This window comes from Psammomys obesus, unplaced genomic scaffold (genome assembly GCF_907164565.1).
Source record: "Psammomys obesus unplaced genomic scaffold, mPsaObe1.curated_primary_1811, whole genome shotgun sequence".
Taxonomy (NCBI): domain Eukaryota; kingdom Metazoa; phylum Chordata; class Mammalia; order Rodentia; family Muridae; genus Psammomys; species Psammomys obesus.
In genome coordinates this window covers 1,521,752-1,543,846 of record NW_026594311.1, presented here as the reverse complement: position 1 = coordinate 1,543,846, position 22,095 = coordinate 1,521,752, and the positions used below count along the sequence as shown (strand labels likewise).

Genomic DNA, 22,095 nt, shown 5'->3' with positions numbered 1-22,095 from the left:
AGTTTCATTTACCTGCCTCCTTAAGGGCAGGGATGGCTGTAGATAAACAGCATACTCCCTGCAAGTCTCACATTGGGGAAGAACTTGTAGGGTAATGTTGGCATAAGTTAAAGCCTTGTCAGGAGGCAGGAACCAAGTATTGAGAGGCGGTTCCTGCATGAGCAGCCCCAGAGTTTTCTGGTCTGGCAAGCTTGCAGAGGCCCTTTTTTTTTCTCTCTCTCTCTTGCTTTTCTTCCTTCCTTTTTCTTTTTTTCCAAATAGGGTTTCTCTGTGTAGCCTTGGCTGTCCTGGGCTCCCTTTGTAGACCAGGCTAGCCTCAAGCTCAGAGATCTGCCTGCCTTTGCCTTCTGAGAGCTGGGATTAAAGGTGTGTACCACCAAGCCTGACATCAGAAGGTTTACTTATTTATTTAATTTTTTTTTTTTTTTTTTTTTTTTTTTTTTTTATGTTCGCACCTTCTCTGAGGCCTCTCTGAAGGTTGCCTTCGCCTGTTCTTCCTTTATTTCTCTTTATCAAAAATGGCTGGGAAAAGCAGGACAGACTCCCATCAGCAACGTGTTCCTGGCTGGCAGGCTGGTGGACATTCAATGCTCACTACACACTACATTTGCAGACATCTCCAGCTACCAAGGGGAAATGGCTTCTGCCTACTGGTAGATAAACAAAGCACAGAGAAGAAAAACAAAGCATGGTGGCCATCCCAGAGTTGCTAAGACAATGGCAATAGTGTCCTCAGCTGGGAGCTGCTCCCTACTGGGCTTCATACTTGAGGCACTCCTCAGCTCCTCCTCTCCTTGGTGCAGGTGGTGTGACTGTCTCCCTGCCCTGGGAAGGCAGGGGAGACAGTTCCCTCTGCTTCAGTCTCTGAGGGCTCTGAGGGCGAAGCAGGGAAGGATGGGAAGGAAGGAGTGTCTGGAACAGTTTAGACATCTCTCTGCCTCTACCTTACTTTTCCACATCTATCTAGCTTTACCCCCTTTGAGGTCTGAGACTTCTGATTGCCTGGGCCAGAAGCTCTGAGAAAGGGACAGAAGCTGTAAATAAGGAAGCACCTTTGAAAAGCAGTCAATCCGGGAGCTAGAGAGGGCTCAGTGGGTAAGAGTGCTTTCTCTTCCAGAGGACCCCAGAATAAGCACTGCTTGTAACTTCAGGTCCAGGGGTCTCTGAATGCTGATTTCTGCAGGTACATGCACACACAGACACAAGAACTAAAAACAAAATCCTAAAAAATATTTATTTTTATGTGTGGGCATTCTGTGTATCACTTGTGCATCTGATGCCCAGAGGCCAGAAGGCTTCAGATCCCCGTGTGGGTGCTTGAAATTGAACCTGGGTTCTCTGGAAGAACGGCTAGTGCTCTCAACCACTAAGAGAGCAACTGATGTCCAGCCCAAAATAAAATCTAAAGTAGTAATAACAACAACGATAATAATTCAACCTAACTCTTGTTCCAGGACAGGAGAGGCAACGATCTGGCTAGAACTAAAGACCACTACCCAAGCAGTTTCTTGCCCCAGCCAGGACTCCAGTACTTGACACCACACAACAACCACCACAACCACCACAATAATATTTTTTTGAGACAGGACAGGTCTCATTATGTGGTCTGGCTGTCCTCAAACTCAGAGATCAGCCTGAGTCTGCCTCCTAGAGCTGGAATTAAAGATGTGTGCCACCAAAAAATAAAAAGGAGGTGGGGGGCTGGAGAGATGGCTCAGAAGTTAAGAGCACTGGCTGTTCTTCCAAAGGTCCTGAGTTCAATTCCCAGCAACCACATGGTGGGCCATAACTGTCTATTGTGAGATCTAATGCCCTCTACTGGTGTGTAGGCAGAATGCTATATAAATAAATCCTGAAAAAAAAAAAAAAAAAGATGTGTGCCACCATGCCTGGCTTTTTTTTTTTTTTTTTTTTAAATTACAAAAATTACTTTGAGACAGGTTTCATGTAGCCTAGACTGGTCTCATACCTGGCAAAGAACCTATAAACTTAATTTTAGTTCTTGGACACTACCACAGCTCTTTCCTTCACTCCTATGGATTTAACCACTTCTGCTAGAACATCGGGCTCCTGTCTGACGAAGGTGAGTTTCCAGGAGCCCAGTCCTAAGCACTGGGAGGAATGGAGAATCAGAGCTCTCAAGGCTTGTTGGAGGTGGGTCTCCCCCAGGGTAGGGGTGCTCATCTCTCTCACAAGTTCAATGGGACAAGCATAAGATCAGGCACGATTACCCAAGTGAACTTGAGAGCCTGGAGTTCTCTGAAGCGATGTAGAAACCAGTATTTCAAACTATCCTTTGTTATAATTACTGCCACCCACAGTGAGGACATCAAGAGAAACTTTTACTTTGATAATCTTGGGGGTGAACCTTACCCGAGGAGTCCCTTTCATCTTCCACTAAACCCCTGGAGGCTGTAAACGAAGTGCAGGGAGAGACAAGAGCAGTGTTCTTATGTTTGGAAGCAGGGTGGCAATTGGAAGGGGATAGGACTCCAAAGGGCTGTGAACAGAGAAACCTCATTCTTCAATTATGTGAACATGGGTGCCTATATAATTAGGACAAAAAGGACACATCTGGAGAAAAGTCAGGAAGACTCTCAAACCACAATACTGGTTCCTGGCTCTTCTTTACCAGTCTAAGCAGGCACCCAGGATGTGGTAGAGATGGATTAGGCTTGCCTCAGAACACCATCTTAGATTATAGCTCTTGCTTGCCTGAAAACCATGGGGAAAGGCTGTTCAATAGCCAGGGGTTTCCTTCAGTTTTTCTGAAGAACCTTCAAGGTTTAAGAATTAACTGAGTTGGAGAAAAGGGGTAGAGACTCAGAGTGAATCTCCTGAGTGGGACAGGGTAGTGGCAGGTGCTGGATATCTGTATGGAGCCACTGCAGCAGAAGACAGTAAGTCCTGGGCTGCCACTCAGATACGGCCCTACGAGCTGCCATGCCTAAGTGTCTACTGATCCTCCTGCCTCCACTGCTGTGTGCTGGGGTTACAGGTACATGATTCTAGGCTCAGCCTCAGAAGGAAGGTACTTCACAGACTGGGCTGGGTTGGCCAGTCAGAGAGCAGTCTTCAGAGAAGCCACTGGACAGCTGCTTCCTGCCTGTCAACCTTAGACCTAGCCCACTGTGTCTACCCTATACTGTTGTTCTCAGTAGACTTACTATACAACCCACAAACATAACTGTTATTCCATACCTGGAGCCCACATACCACAAACCTGAGACTGTTTCATATGTGCCTTTGGGGGTCTCTCTTTTTGTTTTGGTTTCAGAGCAGGGCTTGAACCTAGGACCGTATGCATGCTAGGTGAGCACTTCACCCACATCTACAGGCTGAAAATTCTTCTTTATTGAAAAATAAATACAGAGTCAAACAGGTGGGCCAGCCAACATCTGTAGTTTTGGGGCCAAAAGGAAGGGGTCAGACTTGTTCAGGATTCAGATCTCCATGAGCTGGTCATTTCCCACGATCACCTCATTCATTCGTTTAGCTGCAGAGAGAGAGAGAGAGAGAGAGAGAGAGAGAGAGGTTTTCAGCAAATGGGCAGCAAAAGATATACTCCAAATCCAGCTGCTTCCAGAGATGACAATGTTCCCTTCAACAAAAGGGCCCGCGAGAGAGCATCTTCCGACACAAAGATGGAACTACTCTAATACCTGGCTTCATGGAAACGTACATAACAAGAGGATAGAGTGTAAATGCGTCATTAAGATGAACAGCAATCAGAAAGAAGGAGAGGAGGACCTCCTCTATCAGTGGACTTGGGGAGGGGCATGCATGCAGAAAAGGGGGGGGAGGGTGGGACCAGGAGGGGAGGAGGGAGGGGCTTATGGGGGGATACAAAATGAATAAAGTATAATTAATAAAAGTTAAATAAAAAATTAAAAAAAAAAGATGAACAGCACTTTCCTGACTACCCTATCTATATATACTATGTGTTTTGTTTTTTTCTGGCTGTCCTAGAACTCTCTCTGTACATCAGGTTGGCCTCAAACTCACAGAGATCCTCCTGCCTCTGTCTCCCAAGTGCTGAGATTAAAGGTGTACGTCACTACCACCCAGCTTGGTTTTGTTTTGTTTTTTTCTTTTTCTATAAATACATACCTATAATAAAATTTACAAGTCAGACCCAGAGACTAACAACTAACAATAAAATATAATTATGACAATATATGAATGTGGTCTTTCTCCCTAAATATCTTATGGTGTTTATTCCTGAGATGATGAAGTCCTTACATGATGAGCTGAAGTGAGATGGGGGCAGGGAAGCTCTGGACTGGAATCAGGTCAATATCTCAAAAGGGTGGGTGGGGTGGGGAGGAGAGACTGATCAGCAGGTGCAACCCACATAGGCTTGACGTCCTGAATCTGACCCCTGGAAGCCATGTAAAAGGCCAGATGTGGTGGCTCTTGTCTGTAATGCCAGCATTTCCACAGCAAGATGGGAACAGAATCACAATCAACTGGAAGCTTGCAGGCCAGCTAGCCTAGAGTACACAGTATGATCAAACAAAAACACAAACAAAAACAACTCCTGAAAGTTGTCCTTTGATCTGTGGCACACACCTGCACTTACACACCTGAACACAGATAAATGAAACCATTCCAAAAGGCAGGCTACAATGGAATATGGTAACTGAAGGAAAATGTGACAGAAAGATTTCTCATGTTACTAATGAAAGGCTACACTGCTGAAAGAATAAGGAATTCCTGCTAACCAGGATTTGACGAATGTCAAATGTGTCAAGACCTTGAGTTTACCAGGCCCACTTTAGAGGCTAAGTGACTCATCACTATGCTCAACAGAGAAGAGGTCTAAACTTTGTCATTGTAGTACATAGAGACACCAATGAAGCACCCGGTTGTCTCCCTGGTTCTCATGGTCTACTGTGGCCCATCTACTGCTTAAGCAGCTCAAACCTGGCTGCCAGGATGTTTGCCAGAACCTGAGAGTGCTCAGCTGGAGTGAGAAGAATCAGATGTTGTAAGGGCCTCTGGGCCGGGGTAGGGGGTAGGGGGTAGGGGGTAGGGGGTAGGGGTGGAGGTGGTGCAGCTCAATGACATGGTATATAGTATGTGAGGCCAGTGCTGTCAGAAAGGAAGCTGAGGAGTGCTCTGTTAGTGCTGGAAAAGAGAGGCTGGGTCAGGTGTCACCTTATTGTTATTTTAATTTAATTTTATTTCATTTTACTGCCGGTCTCACTGTGCTTCTCTGGCTGGCCTGTCTCTCAAGAGCTGAGTGTGCCACTGCTCCCAGCTTCCAAATTATTTTTTAAGACAGGGTCTCTCATTGAACTTGCAGCTAGCCTTCTGAGCTAAACTGGCTAGCCAACAAATCTAGGGATCTGCCTGTTTCTGCCCCCACAGTGCTGGCATTACCAATGATTGCCATCATGCTCAGCTTTTACATGGGTGCTGGGGATTTGGACTCAGGTTCTAATACTTGTACAGAAAGTATTTTATTCACTGAACCATCTCTTTAGCCCCTCTAAGTAACAGGTTTCGAGTACTATAATGATAGGAACTTATTATTTTATTTTGTAGCTTAGGCTGATCTAGAACACATTAGTAGAGGAAAATGGCCCTGCATTCCTAATCTCCCTATTGTTGCTTCTATCCATAAGTATGGAAGAAGCACACATATGTAGAAGAATTATAGGCAGTTGTGAACTGCCATGTAGATGCTGGGAACTGAATTTAGGTCCTCTACAAGAATGGCAAGTGTTAAACTGCAGAGCCATCTCTCTGGCACCTATTTTATTTTACCTTTGGAGACAGGATTTCACCATCTTGTAGCCTTGGGTGGCTTAACATTCACTATATGATCAGACTAACCTTCAAATCACAGAGATCTGCCTACCTCCTGAATGCTGGAATTAAAGCATGTGTCAGTATACCCAGATACAAACAAACAAACAAACAAATTTCCTCCCAAACAGTCTATTTGCTATTGCTCTTGGTTGCTTACCAGAACTTGGCAGTAAGACCCTGCTGCTGCTGCTGAAAACACCATACATTTCGGTCATAGTACATGGAAAAATCGCGTTGTTATTGTTTCTCCCTGATGGCTAGCTATCACAGTACTAGAAGGTGCTTTGTAGGCTGCTAGGGAAAAACACTCACCAACAGCCTTACATAGCTGTGAGTCTTGTGAACTACAATGACTTCTGGAATAGCAAGATATGCATATGATGTAACAGTGGCACAAATGTTATGCTTTCTACCAGTTTTTTTTACAGGCTGTATAGCACAATATGCTAAAAGCACAGCTCATAGCCACACCTCTCAGCAGCTGAGACTGGCTCTCCAGGTTATGCCCTGCCAGGTTAAATCTAGATCACTGTCCTTAAAAACCAGGTCAGGAGTCCTGCCCTGGGACTTCCTCTAACTCTTAGCTCTTCCTTGCTTTTCTGTAATAAATGTATGTTTGCTCTGCTTAAAACAAATACGCTGGGCAGTGGTGGTGTACGTCTTTAATACTAGCACTCGGGAGGAAGAGGCCAGGCTGGTCTACAGAATGAGTTTCAGGACAGTTGTTCACAGAAAAGCCCTATCTTGAAAAACAAGCAAGCAAGCAAACAAACAAACAAACAAACAGAAACAACCACAAAACAACCCCTCCAAACAACAATGACAAAAAACTCCAAAAAAAAAAAATTCCAAAATCACCCCCCCCCCCAAACCAACAACACATACACAAAACAAGTCAGAAGAGTGATCATGATCTTCAGGAGCCCCACCCAGCACATCCTAGAACCTAAGCCGCCATTACTGGCTACCTCTATCATGTTCAAAAGCAAATTTAAAAGTACTGCTGTGAATCTGGACAAGATCTATTATTGTAGTTTCATTTTTTGATAGTGTGGTTATACACATACATGAGCAAACTTATTCATAAGCTATATTTCTAGAAATAAGACTAAATCAAAGTTTTAAAGATTTGATAACTATATCAGCTGCTTTCCAAAGACGACTATAAATTTGTTTTCACTTGCAGTATAAACATGAGCTTGTTACAACTTGCCCAGTAAACATTATCTGTGCTAATGTGATAGATAAAAATGGCTTCCAAGAGCTGGGCAGTAGTGGTGTACGCCTTTAATCTTGGATCCCAGTGAGTTTGAGGCCAGCTTAATCTACAAAGGGAGCCCAGGATAGCCAATGCTACAGAGAGAAACCCTGTTTCAAACAAACAAACAAACAAACAAACAAAGGCTTCCATGACTCTTAATTTTGGGTGTCGCTTACCTTTGGCTTCAATCCTCTGACCACTTCCAATCAAACAGTCCCTGATGTCGGCGCCCTTCTCGATCACAGCGTTGTTGCAGATGACGCTGCCCTGTATGCTGCTCCTGGAACACAGCAGCCACGTGAGAGAACCCAGGGCTTCATCACTAACCCAAGCCAGGAAGCTCAGGCTCTTATTTTGACTGTGTGTGGGTAGGTGAGATGGGGGCACACGTGCTACAGCGTGTGTGTAGAAGTCAGAGGCCAGCTTTTGAGAGCTGGTTCTCTTTCTACAATGTGGGTTCTGGGTATAGAAATCTGCTCAGGTTTGGTGGAATGCACCTTTAATCACTAGCTGTCTTGCTGGCCCAAATTCTTTTTATTCTGAGACAAGGTCCTGCTATATATTCCAGGCTGGCCTGGAACTAATGATTTTCCCACCCTAGACACCCAAATGTTGGGATTACAGGCATATACTGCTACACCTAGTATGCATATATATGTATGCATGTATATTTGTTTTGAGACAGGGCTCGATAGCTCTGGTTGTCCTGGAAGTCACTATGCAGTGGCCTTGAACTCACAGAGATCACGCACCTCTGCTTCTCAAGCACGAGGATTAAAGGGGCGTGCTACTATGCCATGCTCCTAGCTTGACTTTAATTCTCTAGGTACCTGGGATCTTGGGGTATAAATTCCATTCAGATTCTCCTTGATGTAGAGGTGGAATCTGAGGCTGGTCTATAGGCTCACCCATCAAGACCTCTCATCTAGGATCATAAGACAGTGTTACTGAGGCGCAGAAATTAAGAATCTTTCTGATAACTATGGAAACAATGGCCTCCTACAGCTGTTAACAGATTCTCCTTAACAAAAAGGGCATTCATTCAGGGATGGGAGGGGAGATATGTGTGTGTACACATTTTAATGATTTGTTTTCAGGGTTTTGTTTTGGTCTGTGGGTTTTTTGTTTTTTCAAGACAGAGTTTCTCTGTGTAGCTCTGACTGTCCTGGAACTGGCTCTGTAGATTCAGACTTGGAGATCTGCCTGCCTCTGCCTCCTGAGTGCTAGGATTATAGGTGTGTGGCCCCCTCACCTGGCTAATTATCTGTCTTCAATTCACTACTATTTTTCAGTTTTGTTTGGGAGGGACCATATGGAGGTCACCAGGCTTGGTGAGAGAAGACAACTGTCTTGCTGGGTCTTTATATACGTGTGTGTGTGTGTGTGTGTGTGTGTGTGTGTGTGTGTGTGTGTGTATGTGTGTGTGTTGGTATTGCTGGGTTTTGAACCCTGGACCTCATAAATGGTAGACAAGTACTCTGCCACTGAAGTACATTCCTAGCACAAAAAAAAAAAAAAAAAAAAAAAAGATATTTTAAAAACCAGCTCAGCTCATGCCAAGGATGGTGGCTCAGGACTGTTATCCCAGCTACTCAGAAGGCTAAAACAGGAAGTCTATATGTTCAGGGCCTTCTTCGGCTATACAGCGAAATCAAGTCCTGTCTGGACAACTTAGTGAGACTCTGTATCAAAATAAAGAAAAAGGGGGTAGTCTGGACATTATTACTGAGTTGTAGAGTACTTGCTTAGCATGTGGAAACCCCTGGGTTCAATCCTAGCACTATCACCTTCCCCTCAAACCAAACAAACAAAAAGCTCTATTCCAGAAAGACTGCTTTGTTCCAAATGATGCTGTCCTTTACTAAACACTCAAAAGCAGCACTGGCTCTTACTATGTGTGTTTAGTAACTGTGTTTAGCAACCACCTCTGTGTTGACTGTGTTTAGAAACCACCTCTCTATCTCCCAAAGGACTATTGGGGAGAATAGTTTTTAAAGAGATTATCATGTGTGGGTTCCGTTCCAGGGACTCAACTCAGGTCCTCAGGTTTGCACACAAGTGTTTTCACCTGCTGAGCCATCTCACCAGCCAGAAAAGGATTTTTTTTTTTTTTTACATTTGAGACAGGGTCTCTCTACATAGCCCTGGCTGTCCCAGAATTCACTATGGTAGACCAGGCTGGCCTCAAACTCAGAGATCCACCAAGCGCTGGTATCAAAGGAGTGCCTACCATGCCTAGCAGAAAAGGTCTTTTTGAAAACCATCACTAATATTTATTACACATATATGCTAAACCCTCCATATATTACAACAATGAATTTTTACAAATCTAGCTGTTTCATCTAAAAAATCACCTGGGCAGGGCCACTGATGTGGTTCAGTGGGTAAAGACACTTGCTGTATAAACTTGGAGACCTGAGTTCAATTCCCAGAACCGATGTGAAAGTGAAAAGGAAAAGCTGGTTCCAGAAAGTTGTCCTCTGACCCTTATATGCCATAATATATGTCCCCACCCCAACCCTACCCTAGTCACGCAAATAGTGTGTGTGCGCGAACACACACACACACACGCATACTAATTAAAAAAATCAACATAAAAGAACATCTTTTATCTTGGCCTTTAGCAATCTTTTTTAGTAGGTCCAGGATGAGAACCTTATGTATTTAATTAGAGAACAACTTTTTAGGTGATTTTCTGAATACCATTTTTATCTAATGCAGTAAAAATAGCACTCACATTTTACAGACAAAATAACAGATTTAGAGAATTTAAACCATTTATCCCAAACCATGTAATTGGTAAACAACATATTTAAATCCAGTTCTGTTTTGATACTACCCACACTGTCTCCCCCGCCCCAAGACAGGGCTTCTTTTTGTAACAGTCCTGGGCTGTCCTGGAACTCATTTTGTAGACCAGGCTGCCTCTGTCTCCCTGGGGCTAGGATTAGAGGCTTGGGCTATGCCCAGAGGTATATTACTAAAGCTGCCTTATTCATAGGAGATTAAACTTTCAATGAGAATGGCCACACCCATAAGGACTTTCTGATGCCACAGACAAGGTGTTGGCAGGATTCAGCTACAGAGCAGCCAGTTCCTGGTACAACCCAGAAGCCTAGGGATGCAACCCACCTACTGAAGGTGATGGGATTTTGACGTGTCGCCAACATTCAGAACAGTCTACAGACAAATCGTCATGAGCATGAAAGGGCACACAAAGCACAAGGTGCCCCTTCGGCATGCAGAGTGTCACTGCTTCAGACCAGAGTGGAATAGGAAACAGGTTATCTATGCTATCTCCATTCCCAGGGAGGTTAAAGCCTATTCTAGAAGGCTGAAGCATCTCTGTGGGTGGTATGAACGGGACAAGTATTAGCTTGCTTTTTGGCAGTCTCAGGATTCATTCTGTGGGTGTTCCACAAGGTACAATCCAGAACTTTGCAACTTGTCCAAATTGCAACACATAACAGTCAGTGGTTACGATAGTTCCAGCTCCTTGGGGAAAATTTCCGTTTAGAATGTAATAAGGAAGTTATAGAATGCCTTATATTCATGTGCTCTAGAGACAGAACAGATCTTCAATTAGCCAAAGCAAAGTCCGATGTCTGAAGGTAGTATCAATGTATACTTCCCATCAGTGGTTAAGATCCTAAAAGCATGCTCTGAAGCCAGGCAAAAGGTGGAAAAACAGTGGTAGACAGGCAGCAGGCAAACAACAGCCAGTGGGCAGTCAGTCAGTGGGCAGACAAGAAATAACCAATGGGATGCAAGAAGCTGTGAATGAGGATTCCTGGAAAGAAGCCATATCTGCAAAGGCTGACTGATCAAAACCTCAGTGATGTGCACAGGCTGGAATGCTGTAGGTCCAGAGCCTAATTACAGGTTCTATCTTCAGTCCTTGCCCACCGCTGTGTTGAGTCTAACATCCTGTGACCAACAGATAAAAACCTTCGGAAGGCATTAACCTAACAAGCCTGAGCTTCCAGTGAAGGGCGAAGGATGCTGTCGGGCAGCATGTAAGGCAGAGCAGAGTTCTCCAAGTCTTGCTGTAGCCTGCCTACCCCATGTAGCCATTAACATATTGGGAAAGTGTTTTGATTCATGCCTTTCTTTGTTCTGTTACTATAGAAGGTTCACAAGATTGTAACCTTACTGGAACATGTTTATTTGGGGAGACCTAGCTCTACGTTCCAGGGCCAGGGCCGCTCATATTTGGCTCCAGAATAAGCCCCATCTTATTCCTTCGAGGTGAGGGCTGTTTCTTTCGTTGACAAAGACATAATTAAAGACCACTAACCGACTCTGCTGGAGTCTGGACATGGGTGGGAACAGTCACTGGAGGGGAGTGGCTGGGATGCCTGAGGTCTGATTTCCTAAGAAACCCAGAGCTGGCTTTTCCTTTTGTTTAGTGGTTCTACACAGGGTCTTCAGGAACTTCCTTTATTGATCCCCCTACCTTGCTTGTGTGTAACGTGTTGTAAGATACAGCTGATCACTGTAGACTGCCGACATGACTGGGAGAGCAGGTCGACTGAGAGACGCCTGAAGCTTCCGCTCAGGGGCTCTATGAAGACTCCGAGGTCAACACTGGGTATCAAGCTTTTTTCTGACCATTTGTCTCACTGTCCTCACTTTCATTAGAGTTCTCACAATTGCCTTTAACCCCAGCACTGGGGAGGCAAAGGCAGACAGATCTCTTGCAAGTTCAAGGCCAGCTAGGACTACACAGTGAAACTTTCTTAAAACAAACAAAAATCCATTAAAGAAAACAACCCCCAAAAGCACCAAGGGCTGGAGTGTGCCCCAGTGCAGAGAGTATGTCTTGGGGTCACCCTAGTACTGTAACACACATATATTTATAAGTGTATTTTATATATCAGAATACATTATATATTTTATGTATCTTTGGTATTGGAACTTGAAACCAGGGCCTAATGAATTTTTTCTTTCTTTTTTTTTTTGCTGGCCTCAAACTCACAGAGATCTGCCTGCTTTTGCCTCACAACTGCTGAGATTAAACACATACAATAGCTTACCTGGCTTTTTCTTTCTATTCCTTAAATTACTTATTTTTATTTTATGCACATTGGTGTTGTAACTGCATGTATGTCTATGTGATGGTGTCAGATCCTCTGGAACTGAAGTTACAGACAGCTGTGAGCTGCCATGTGGGTGCTGGGATTTGAACCTATATCTTCTGGAAGAAAAGCCAGTACTTTTAACCACTGAGCCATCTCTAGCCCTGTTTCTTCTTATTATTACTCTTTTTAAAATTTTTGGTTTTTTGAGACAGGGTTTCTCTGTGTAGCTTTGGCTGTCCTGGACTCACTTTGTAGACCAGGCTGGCCTCGAACACTCAGAGATCCGCCTGCCTCTGCCTCCCAGAGTGCTGGGATTACAGGTATGTGATAACACACCCACCTATCTGTTTCTTATTTTTTGAGACAGGGGATCTCATACCTGTAGTCCAGGCTGGCCTTGAACTCATGGTATATCTCAGGCTTACTTTACCCCTTGAGGCAGTCCTCTTGCCTCTGCCTCCTGAATGCTGAGATTGTGGTCATGAACTCCCACAAACAGCCTATGACCATTACACATAAGCTGTACCACTGCGTCAGCCCAGAGATGAGGGGTTTAATTATTTGCTCATGCTAGAGGAGATGGAGAGGTAGGACCATATCAACTGGCCTCTCTTAAGTTGCCAGTTCTCGGCAAGAACTGCAGCTTCCCACTGGGCACCTAAGGAGGAAAGGTGAGTTCCTTGAACCCCAGGGAGGAACTGGCTGGTACCAGTTTCTGCATTCTAGTATGAGCTCTCGGCTTGGCACTGGAGACTCTTCAGTGTTCTCTGAGAAGCCACTCAGTGATGGCTAAGGTTAATGGAGTCTTGGTCCTTACTTCTTGGTGGGCTCACATTTTAAACAAAAATGAAGACTCTGAGAAAGTCTTCTGTTTCACGTATCCACATGTATGTATGTACAATGTGCACACGTCTGTGTGTATGCTTGTGCTCACTCACAGAAAGTGTACAGGTGAGCATGCACTTTTGGGAGCTGGTGGCTCAATTCAGGTTTCATCTTCAATTATTCCCCATCTTTTTATTACACATTTGTTTATTTAGTGTGTGTGCGCCATAGTGTGTGTAGGTCAGAAGAGTTGTCACTCTGCCTTTACTATGGGTTCTGGGGAGCCAAGTTCAGCCAAGTTCACCAAACTTGGCAGTAAGCACCTCCATCTGCTGAGCCCTTCTTATGAAGGGCTTTTGAGGCAGGACCTCTATTTGAACCTGGAGCTTAACAACTCTGCCAAAACTAGCCGGTCAGCAAGCCCCAGGGATCCCTCCTGTTTGCATTTCTCCAGACTGGAATCTTAGGTGTGCTATGCTATGACTAGCTTTTTTACTTTAAAGATGTGTCTTATTTTTATTTATGTGTATGTGTGTGCACTCACAAGAGCAAGTACCTGAGGAGGGCAGAAGAGGGTGTCATATTCCCTGCAACTGGAGTTACAGGTGCTTGTGAGCTACCTGACATAAATCCTGGATAACAGGCAGGATTGTATTTGGCGCAATGTCTTGGACTTGATCCCTGGCATCACATAAATCAGGTCTGAAGGTGTATGCCTATAATCTCAATCTCTCTCTCTCATACACACACACACACACACACACACACACACACACAAAAGCAAGCATTTTCTTTCTTTCTTTCTTTCTTTCTTTCTTTCTTTCTTTCTTTCTTTCTTTCTTTCTTTCTTTCTTTCTTTCTTTCTTTCTTTCTTTCTTTCTTAGACAGAAATTCATGTATATCAGACAGAACTTAAGCTCTTGGCTTGGCACTGAGGCACTTGGCCTCAAACTCACAGAGATCCACCTGCACATGCCTCCTGAGTGCTGGGATTAAAGGTGTGTGCCATTACACCTGGCCTCATCATTTTTTAGAAGGGCAGCTTTCTTGTCTTTTCTTTCCTTTCTGATGATGGAGATTGAACCAGAAACTTGCACATATTGGGAAATTATTATACCATTGAGCTTCATGCTCAGCACTGAGAAAAAGCCAAGAGGGACTGCTAGTCAAACAAGCTTGTTGTACTTCACACACTTAATTTTAAGGAGGTTCACTTTAAACTGACATGGTGTCTTATACCTGTAATCTCAGTATGTGGGAGGGGGGGTGAAGGAAGGAGAATCAGAAGTTCGAGGCCATCTATAGCTAAAAAATGAGTTGTCGGTCAGATTGGGCTATACAGTGGGACATTGTCTATAACTAAACAATAAATGCACATACATGGGTTCTGAGGATCTGAACTTGGGGCTGCAAGCTTGCACAGCAAACATTTTACCTACTGTACCATCTCCTTAGCCCTTGACTGGACTTTTAATTCCTGAATATTAGCTGTCATAGAAAGTAGCAGAAAACAGAAAGACAGGCAGGAACTTTCTCAGGAAAGCTTTGCTTATACATTCCTGAAGGTGGTCCCAACATAATAACAGAAAGGCAAACAAAATTCACGTTACCATTTTCAAGTTGATCCTAAGTAATTAAAACTAAGTGACCCCAAAACAATAGGGAGAAGTTCATATGGGGTGTAAAATAGCTGATCTTATCACCAGATGCTAATTTGCAGGATTGGGTAGTCGCTCATGGCCTTCCTGGTCTTAGTCCTGTGTGCTCCAATCACATTTTTTCCTTTGAGATGGGATGATTCTCCTGTCTCAGCCTTCAAAGTGCTGAGATTATACACAAGCATGCACTTGTTCTATTTTTTCTCCTTCCTTCCTTCCTTCCTTCCTTCCTTCCTTCCTTCCTTCCTTCCTTCCTTCCCTCCTTCTTCCCTCCCTCCCTCCTTCCTTCCTTTCTTTCTGAGACAGGGTCTTACTATATAACCTTAGCTGGCTTGGAAATTGCTATGTAGACCAGGCTAGCCTCAAACTCAGAGACATTCACCTGCCTCACTGTCATGTGGGTGCTAGGATTCAAATTGGGGTCCTCTGAAGAGTAACCAGTGCTCTTACGTGCCAAGCAATCTCTCCAGCCCCCCTTTCTTTTCTAATGCAGGCTTTGGGGATCAGACTTGGCTCCTCCTGCTGGGAAGGGAAGCACTTTACTAAGATTCCCAGCTCAATTAGTCACTCTGTCTGAAATGTAAAATTAACTGTTTTCTCCAGTGTTTTGTTAGGAGGGGGGTGTGGTAGAACAGGATTATTTGGGGAATTGAATGATTGTTGAACCTGGGATTCAAGGCCAGCTGGCCCCATTTCAAGATAAACAAACACTCAACTGAACTTCCTCCACAAATTCAGGCCAATGGGGTTATCTTGTTTGCCCCCTACCTCTCCATCTCATTCTTTGGACACAACGTAGCTCAGGCTGGCTTCTAACTATGAATCCTTTGCCTCTCCAATGCTGAGAATTTACTACTACACTGAGCCAGCCCAGTGATTTGTTCTGGCAATCCAGGTGCGGTGGCACATGTTTTTAGTCCCAACACTCAGGGAGGTAGAGGCAGGTGGATCACTGGGCCAGCCTGGTCTACAATGGGAGTTCCAGGATAGCCAGGGCTACAAAGAGAAACTCTGTCTTTAATAAAACAAAAAACTGCTTTGCTGGACATGATGGCATATTATATCTTTGATCCCAGAAGAGATAAAGGCAGGTGGATCTCTGTGAGTTCTGGGCCAGCCTAGTGTAGTGGTGAGTTCTAAGCCAGCCAGGGCTACACACTATGTTTCTTAAGCTTTCTTTTCTCCCCCCTCCAGCCGAAGACAAGGTCTTTCTACACAGACTTGGCTGTCCTGAAATTCACTGTACAGAGTGATGGTCTCTGACTCAAAGAGGTCCACCTGCCTCTGCTTCCTAAATGCTGAGATTAAAGGTGTTACATTACACCTGGAGGCAGTAGAGGTGGCCGCTGTTGCTGATGCTTTCTTTCTCTCTCTCTCTTTTTTTTTTTTTTTTGAGACAAGGTCTTGCTATGCATCTTATGCTGGCCTTAAATTTATCATATATAACCCAGGCTAGCCTCAAATTTGAAATCCTCTTGCGCCTGGCTCCTGAAGTCCTGAGATTACAGGAGTTTGTTAGTATACTGCTGAGGAACAATGCTTTTATTGATTTTAAATACAGTTCCTGCAAAGGTTTATTTTTTGGCTTTTTGAGACAGGGTTTCTCTATGTGTCTTTGTTTGGTTTGGTTTTTTGAGACATGGCTTCTTTGTGTAACAGTCTGTAGACCAGCCTGGTCTCATACTCACAGAGCTCTGCCTGCCTCGGCCTCCCTCGTGCTGGGATTAAAGGCGTACACCACCACACTTGGCTGTAAAGGTTTGTCTTTTGTTGTTTTGAGGCAGTCTCATGCATTCCATGCTGGCTTTGAATCCCTATGTAACTGAAGATGATCTTGAATTCCAATCCTGCTTCATACTCAGTTTTTGTGGTGCTAGGATTCAACTCAAAGCCTTGTGCATATATGTTAAGCAAGCACTCAATCAACTATATCCCTGGTCATCCTGGACTATGTACTTTTAAGTTTTCATTTTTACATATGTGGATACTTGTGTGTAAGTATGCACACATGTGTTTGGATGCCTGCAGAGACCAGAGAAGGGCATTTGATCCTCTGAAGGTGGAGTTATGGGCATTTGTGCACTGCTAGATGTGGAGGCTGGGGACCAAACCTGGGTCTTCTGCAAGGGCAATGAGTGCTCTTAACCACAGAGCCATCTTGCCAGGCCCCATCTTTAGATTTTAAAAACAGAGTTGGAAGTTTTGAAGATTATGGGGACTGTTCTGTTCTATCGCACTCAGCCTTATTCCCTTGAAACAAGGTCTTTTGCTGAACCCAAAACATTGTCTCAGGTAGGCAGCTGGCTATAGCGTTCCCAGGATCCATCTTCCCCTTCCCAGTGCTGGGGTTAAAGGCACACCTGGGGTTAAAGCTATACCTGGCTCTCAAGTGTGTGCTGAGGGTTCAAACTCAGGCACTCATGCTTGTGTAGCAAGTATCCTTACCTACTGAGCCATTTCCCAAGCCCTAGTACTGTGGTCTCTGAGCGTGAACTTTGTAGTTGACAATGTTGTGTCACTATGTCAAAAGGGTGGGTGTGCCTGAGAGTTTAACTATTTCTCAGCTGGGGATGGTACTGTGTGCCTATCATCGTAGGATTTGCGGCTGAAACAGGATGCTCATGGGTAAAAGGCCAGACTATAAGTTCTAGGCCAGCCTCAGTTAAAGCCAAAATGTATAGAGAAGCTTGCCCTCAAAGCACAATACAGCTTTTTATGTCCACTCTTCTTAGGATGCCTCTGCATCAAGGTGGCTCTGGGATACTAACAGGGAAAGTGACGCTCAGGCATTGGCAGTGTCACTGTAGCACCGCGAAGGGCTCACTATTGTGGTCATCTTCGTGAAGCATGACCTCAAGGAAGAGAAGGCAGCTTCTCACAGGAGCACTGTGCTCTGTGTGAGGGAGGGTGAAAGCAACACTCTAAGAGCAAAACCAAACTCCAAAGGCACCAAGCTTCTTCCTTCCCTTTCCCTTTCTCCCTGACCCCAAAGCAAACCCTTCCTGGGCTGGGTGGCTCCATCAAAGCTGCTAGGGGTACCAGAAGCCTTGCCTCAAGAAGGCCCAGAGGGGGACATACCCTTCTTCCACGGTGACAGAGTTCATAAGAAGGCACTTGGCAACAGTCACTCTGTCTCGTATTACACACGATGAGCCAATGACTGAGCGCTTAATGGATGACTTCTCCCCAACGTGTGTATCTGGCCCAATGAGGCTGTCAGCTCCAACCTGCAAAAAGCGAACAGAAAACCTTGTCCATCCATCTCAACGAAATACAAATCACCCCGCATCCTTTAAGTTGGTATCTAATGGGCTCTCTCCATAGAAATAACTTAGGGGGGATGATTAGCAGTATTTCTCAAGACCAAAGGATCAAACAGCTTTCCCAATACCAGCTCCAACTAACACTGAAGCATAGGTCCTCCTCGCTGAACAAATGAGACCTATGTGCGCACTTACATCTTTGTATACTTAGCCCAGGTTGGCCTCCAACTTCTGATCCTCTAGCCTTGGTCTCCCCAGTAGCTGATTTCAAGTTTAAGCCAGGCATGGTGTCCCACAACTTTAATCTCAGCACTTAGGAGGCTGATCTCTGTGAGTTGAGAGCCAACCTGGTTTACATAGTGAGTTCCAGGACACAGAGGTACATGGTGAGACTCTGGCTCAAAAAGCAAAACCAACCAACCAGACAAAAACAAGTTTACACATGTTACATTATCATCAACAGCCTTCAGATGCGCTCTCTTGAATAAACTGCTCAAACTGGAAAGTAAAAAGAGGATGGGATTGGAAGCTCCTATTGTGAGTCCAAAAGCACATGGACTCTTGTTTGCAGGGTCAGCACTTGCCCTGGAAGGCTTTGTCCTCTTTTATTTATCTATCTATTTATCTATTTATCTATCTATCTATTCATTTATTTATCTATTCATTTATTTATTTACTTTATGTGCATTGGTTTTTAGCCTCTACATGCGTGTGTCTGTGTGAAGGTGTCAGGTTTTGGAGCTACAGACAGTTGTGAGCTCCCATGTGGTCGCTGGGAATTGAACCCAGGTCCTCCGGAAGAACAGACAGTGCTCTTAACCCCTAAGCCATCTCTCCAGCCCTGTTTGTCCTTTTTATTCTGAGACAGGTCTTACTAGATAGCCTAGGCTGGCTTAGAACTTGCAATCCTCCTGTCTCAGACTCCTACTGCTCTGATCATAGATATGCAATGCTCTGCTAGGCTTCAGAGAGTCTCTTCCTCTATTTCCTCCTTTCTTGGGGCAGGGACAGGGGCAGGATCTCACTATGTACCCCTGGATGGCTTGGAACTTGCTATGTAGACCAGGCTGGACTTAAACCCACGGAGCTCCCCATCTGCCTTTGTGTCCTGAGTTCTGGCATTAAGGAATGTGTCACCATGCCTACCTCTTTCTTCTTTTTATTGCTTTTGGAGACAAGATCTTACTATGAAACTGCAAGCTTGCCTCTAACTTGCAATGTATCTCAGGCTGGCTTAGAACTCATGGTCCTCCTCCTGCTTAAGCCTCCTGAATGTCATGGCTGCAGGAGTGTGCCACTACATTTAGCTTCAGATACTCTTTCTTCTTCATTTTTGTGTGATATTGGAGATTGATCACAGATTCATACATGCTGAGCACGTGCTCTACTAAGCCATCACTCCAGCCCCCTTTTGACTTTTAATTTTGAGGAAAGGTCTTACTCTTTTCCAGGCTAGCAATGCACATGTTTTGTAGCTCAGCCAGGTTTTGAGTTTGTGAGTCATTTCTCTTCCTCCACTATGGGAGTTCTAGGGATTGAACTCAGGTTGCCAGGCTCAGCAGCCCCATAGCATCTACTGAGGTATTTTGCCAGCCTAAGGAAGTCTTCTTGAGTGAGACTCCACAAGAACCAAGGTGGAGCTGGGATTTCCCTTGGGCTAATGGGGTCTAGGACCCAGTGCCCTCAGGAGGTCCCATCTGTATCCTGCTTATAACAGCACTTACCAGGTGTTTGCTGGCAATCTGGGCTGATGGATGGATCATTGATTCCTCTGGACAAAGAACAGACAGCAATTTGGGTACCTTGAGGAAAGAAGTTTGGTCAGTAAAGATGTGAAAAATGTATAAAAACACTTAAGATAAAGCTCAATGCCCAGTCAGGGATGGGGCTCTCAGCCACAGATGTGTCAGGTAAGAGAGAGAGAAGCTGCTATGCTTCTCCAGGGAAGGATTGGGTATTCAACAGCTTCCAAGAGGCCTCACTGCATGCGGCCTAGATATTCTAGCACTTCATGGGAAAGGAGGTCAAACAGGACATGGGATAATACCAAGAACCCTGCTCACAATCATTCTGGTTTCTTCTGCTTCCTCCTGGACTACTGTGGCCATGTACCATGTGAGGAGAGGCACAATGTAAGAGAAATTCTTACAGTCAGTACTGACCAAGAGAAACAGTCCATGTCCTCCCAAAGAAAATGAGAAGAAGTTTAAGGATGAGAAATGAAAGGCAGGTTGAAGGTACAGGGATTTGGCTATTAAACAACTTGGAAGGAATAGAGTACATATATCTGTGATTCTTCAGCATAGGCAACACTGGTCAGTTTCACAAATCACTGCATGTGGTACCCATGCTAGCTGAGGAGGCCTTGCCAGCCCTGGTTACTCAGCCTCATCCATGAGTTTTCCCCTGTGACACTACAGTCAAGCCTTGTGGATCTATCTGTTGCACAGGCCTAGCCAGCACAGAGGATGTTTTCCTCAGCCTATTTCTGCTTCCAGACCAAGCGGAGAGACTCTAGTCCTGAGTTAACGTGGGACACACTGTGTTTTCTTATAGCTCTCTGGCTTGGGATTTCCCTGGATTTATAACCAGTCCACACTGAAGGGAGCTTAAGGTCTGGGGCAGAGGCTGCATCCACCATCTAGTATGAGTCTTTTTTGTTATTATTTTAAGAGAGGGTCTCTGTATGTAGCCCTGGCCATCCTGCAACTCACAATGTAGACCAGGCCTTGAACTCACAGAGATCCACCTATCTCCACTTCCTAACCACCTACCTCCTATCCCAGTTATACCTCCCAGTGACAGTTTTCAAAATTCTACCAGGAACAATGCCAGTAGCTAATCTTTTCTTATTCTCGTGTTTCACTCCAACCCATTCTCATTTACTGGTTTTATTGTTCCTCTCTCCTACACAAGACTCTAGAGAACCATCTACCCTCAGCCTTCTCTATCTTTACTAAGATTCCTCAATATTGTGTTTCAGACCATTCTCCCATAGATATTCCTTCCTTGAGTCATCTGGTCATTCTCAATTCTCTTCTCCCTTCCTCTCGTTCTTTTCTGTCTTTTTAAAATTCAGTTTATGTTGAACAACAACAAATGACAAAACATACAAGAAATCCCCAGAGGGTTTCACAAGCCCAGTTTAGTACTGAAGTCAATATGTAGCCAAAGACAACCTTGAAATTCTAGTCCTTTTGCCTTTCTCTCCTGCTGCTGGGATTACAAGCACCACACCCAGTTTATGCAGTACTGGGGACTGATCCCGGGCATTCCTGTATGCTACTAACAGAGCTATATTCCCAGGCTTGTTTTTTGTTTCTTGAGGAAGTGTTCTCTGTGTCTTATTTCACTAAACTATGTTACACAATAGTTATTTGTTTTATTCTTTTTACCTACTGAGACAGGTCTTGCTATGCTACTAAAGCAGGCCTTCAATTCAAATCCTCCTGCTTCTGCCTCCCAAGTACTGGGATCACAGGTGTAAGCCACCATGCTTACCCTGGAACTTGCTACATAGCCCAGGCTAGCCTCCACTTTGCATGTCTCAGTTCCTGAGAGCTGGGGGTTACAGGTGTATAGCATCACACCTGGCCTTTTCTACTTACGTCGAAAGTAGTTATTACACACATGCCTGTTCTGAACAAACAAGAGTGCTGCTGTGCTCACAGTTCAGAAGCTAATCTTCCTGGAGGTGTTGCCCTTCCTTGAACCCGCTGAGTTCCTGTCTTTGGATTCTTCCCTGACATTCCAAGTCTCGTTCAGCTTCAGGAGTGAAGACTGTGAATATTACCATCCCTAATAAGGACATAAGACAGAACGCCTGCTGTGCTCTGTGGGCAGAAAGTCCCTGAGTCCACCTTCTTACCTGTCTGTTGGCTTCCATGTAGAGTCCCAGCGTGTTCACTCGAGAGCAGAGTCCTTCCTTCATGATGTGGACATAGCAGCGAACCTGTGATCCAGACAAATCTTCCCACTTGTCTCCTCGAAAAGCATTCCAGCAGGCATCATAAGGCGCCAAGGTCAGAGTGCTATCTTTCTTTATAAAACTGTAAATATCTTCAGAGTAAACATCCAGAGTAAGTAAAAAAGAGGAAGGTGGCATATGGAACATAGAATGGGTCCCATTTTGTTGTTGTTGTTTTGTTTTAGACACAGTCTCCATATGAAGTGCTGGATGGCCTGAAACT

At 44.6% G+C, this 22,095-nt stretch overlaps 1 protein-coding gene across 2 annotated transcripts in view; it reads right to left on the bottom strand.

The window, feature by feature from the left end:
• Positions 1-3,336: 3,336 nt before the first annotated feature.
• Positions 3,337-22,095, bottom strand: part of Eif2b3 (eukaryotic translation initiation factor 2B subunit gamma) — a 65,131-nt gene continuing 46,372 nt past the window's right edge. For both annotated transcript variants that reach the window (XM_055618532.1, XM_055618531.1), the window contains exons 8-12: positions 21,774-21,964; positions 19,630-19,707; positions 17,721-17,869; positions 7,255-7,358; positions 3,337-3,496 (exon numbers count right to left, since the gene is read on the bottom strand). In XM_055618532.1, the coding sequence (XP_055474507.1) occupies positions 3,444-3,496; positions 7,255-7,358; positions 17,721-17,869; positions 19,630-19,707; positions 21,774-21,964 (575 nt within the window). In that variant the 3' untranslated portion in view covers positions 3,337-3,443. The remainder of the gene's footprint in view (positions 3,497-7,254; positions 7,359-17,720; positions 17,870-19,629; positions 19,708-21,773; positions 21,965-22,095) is intronic.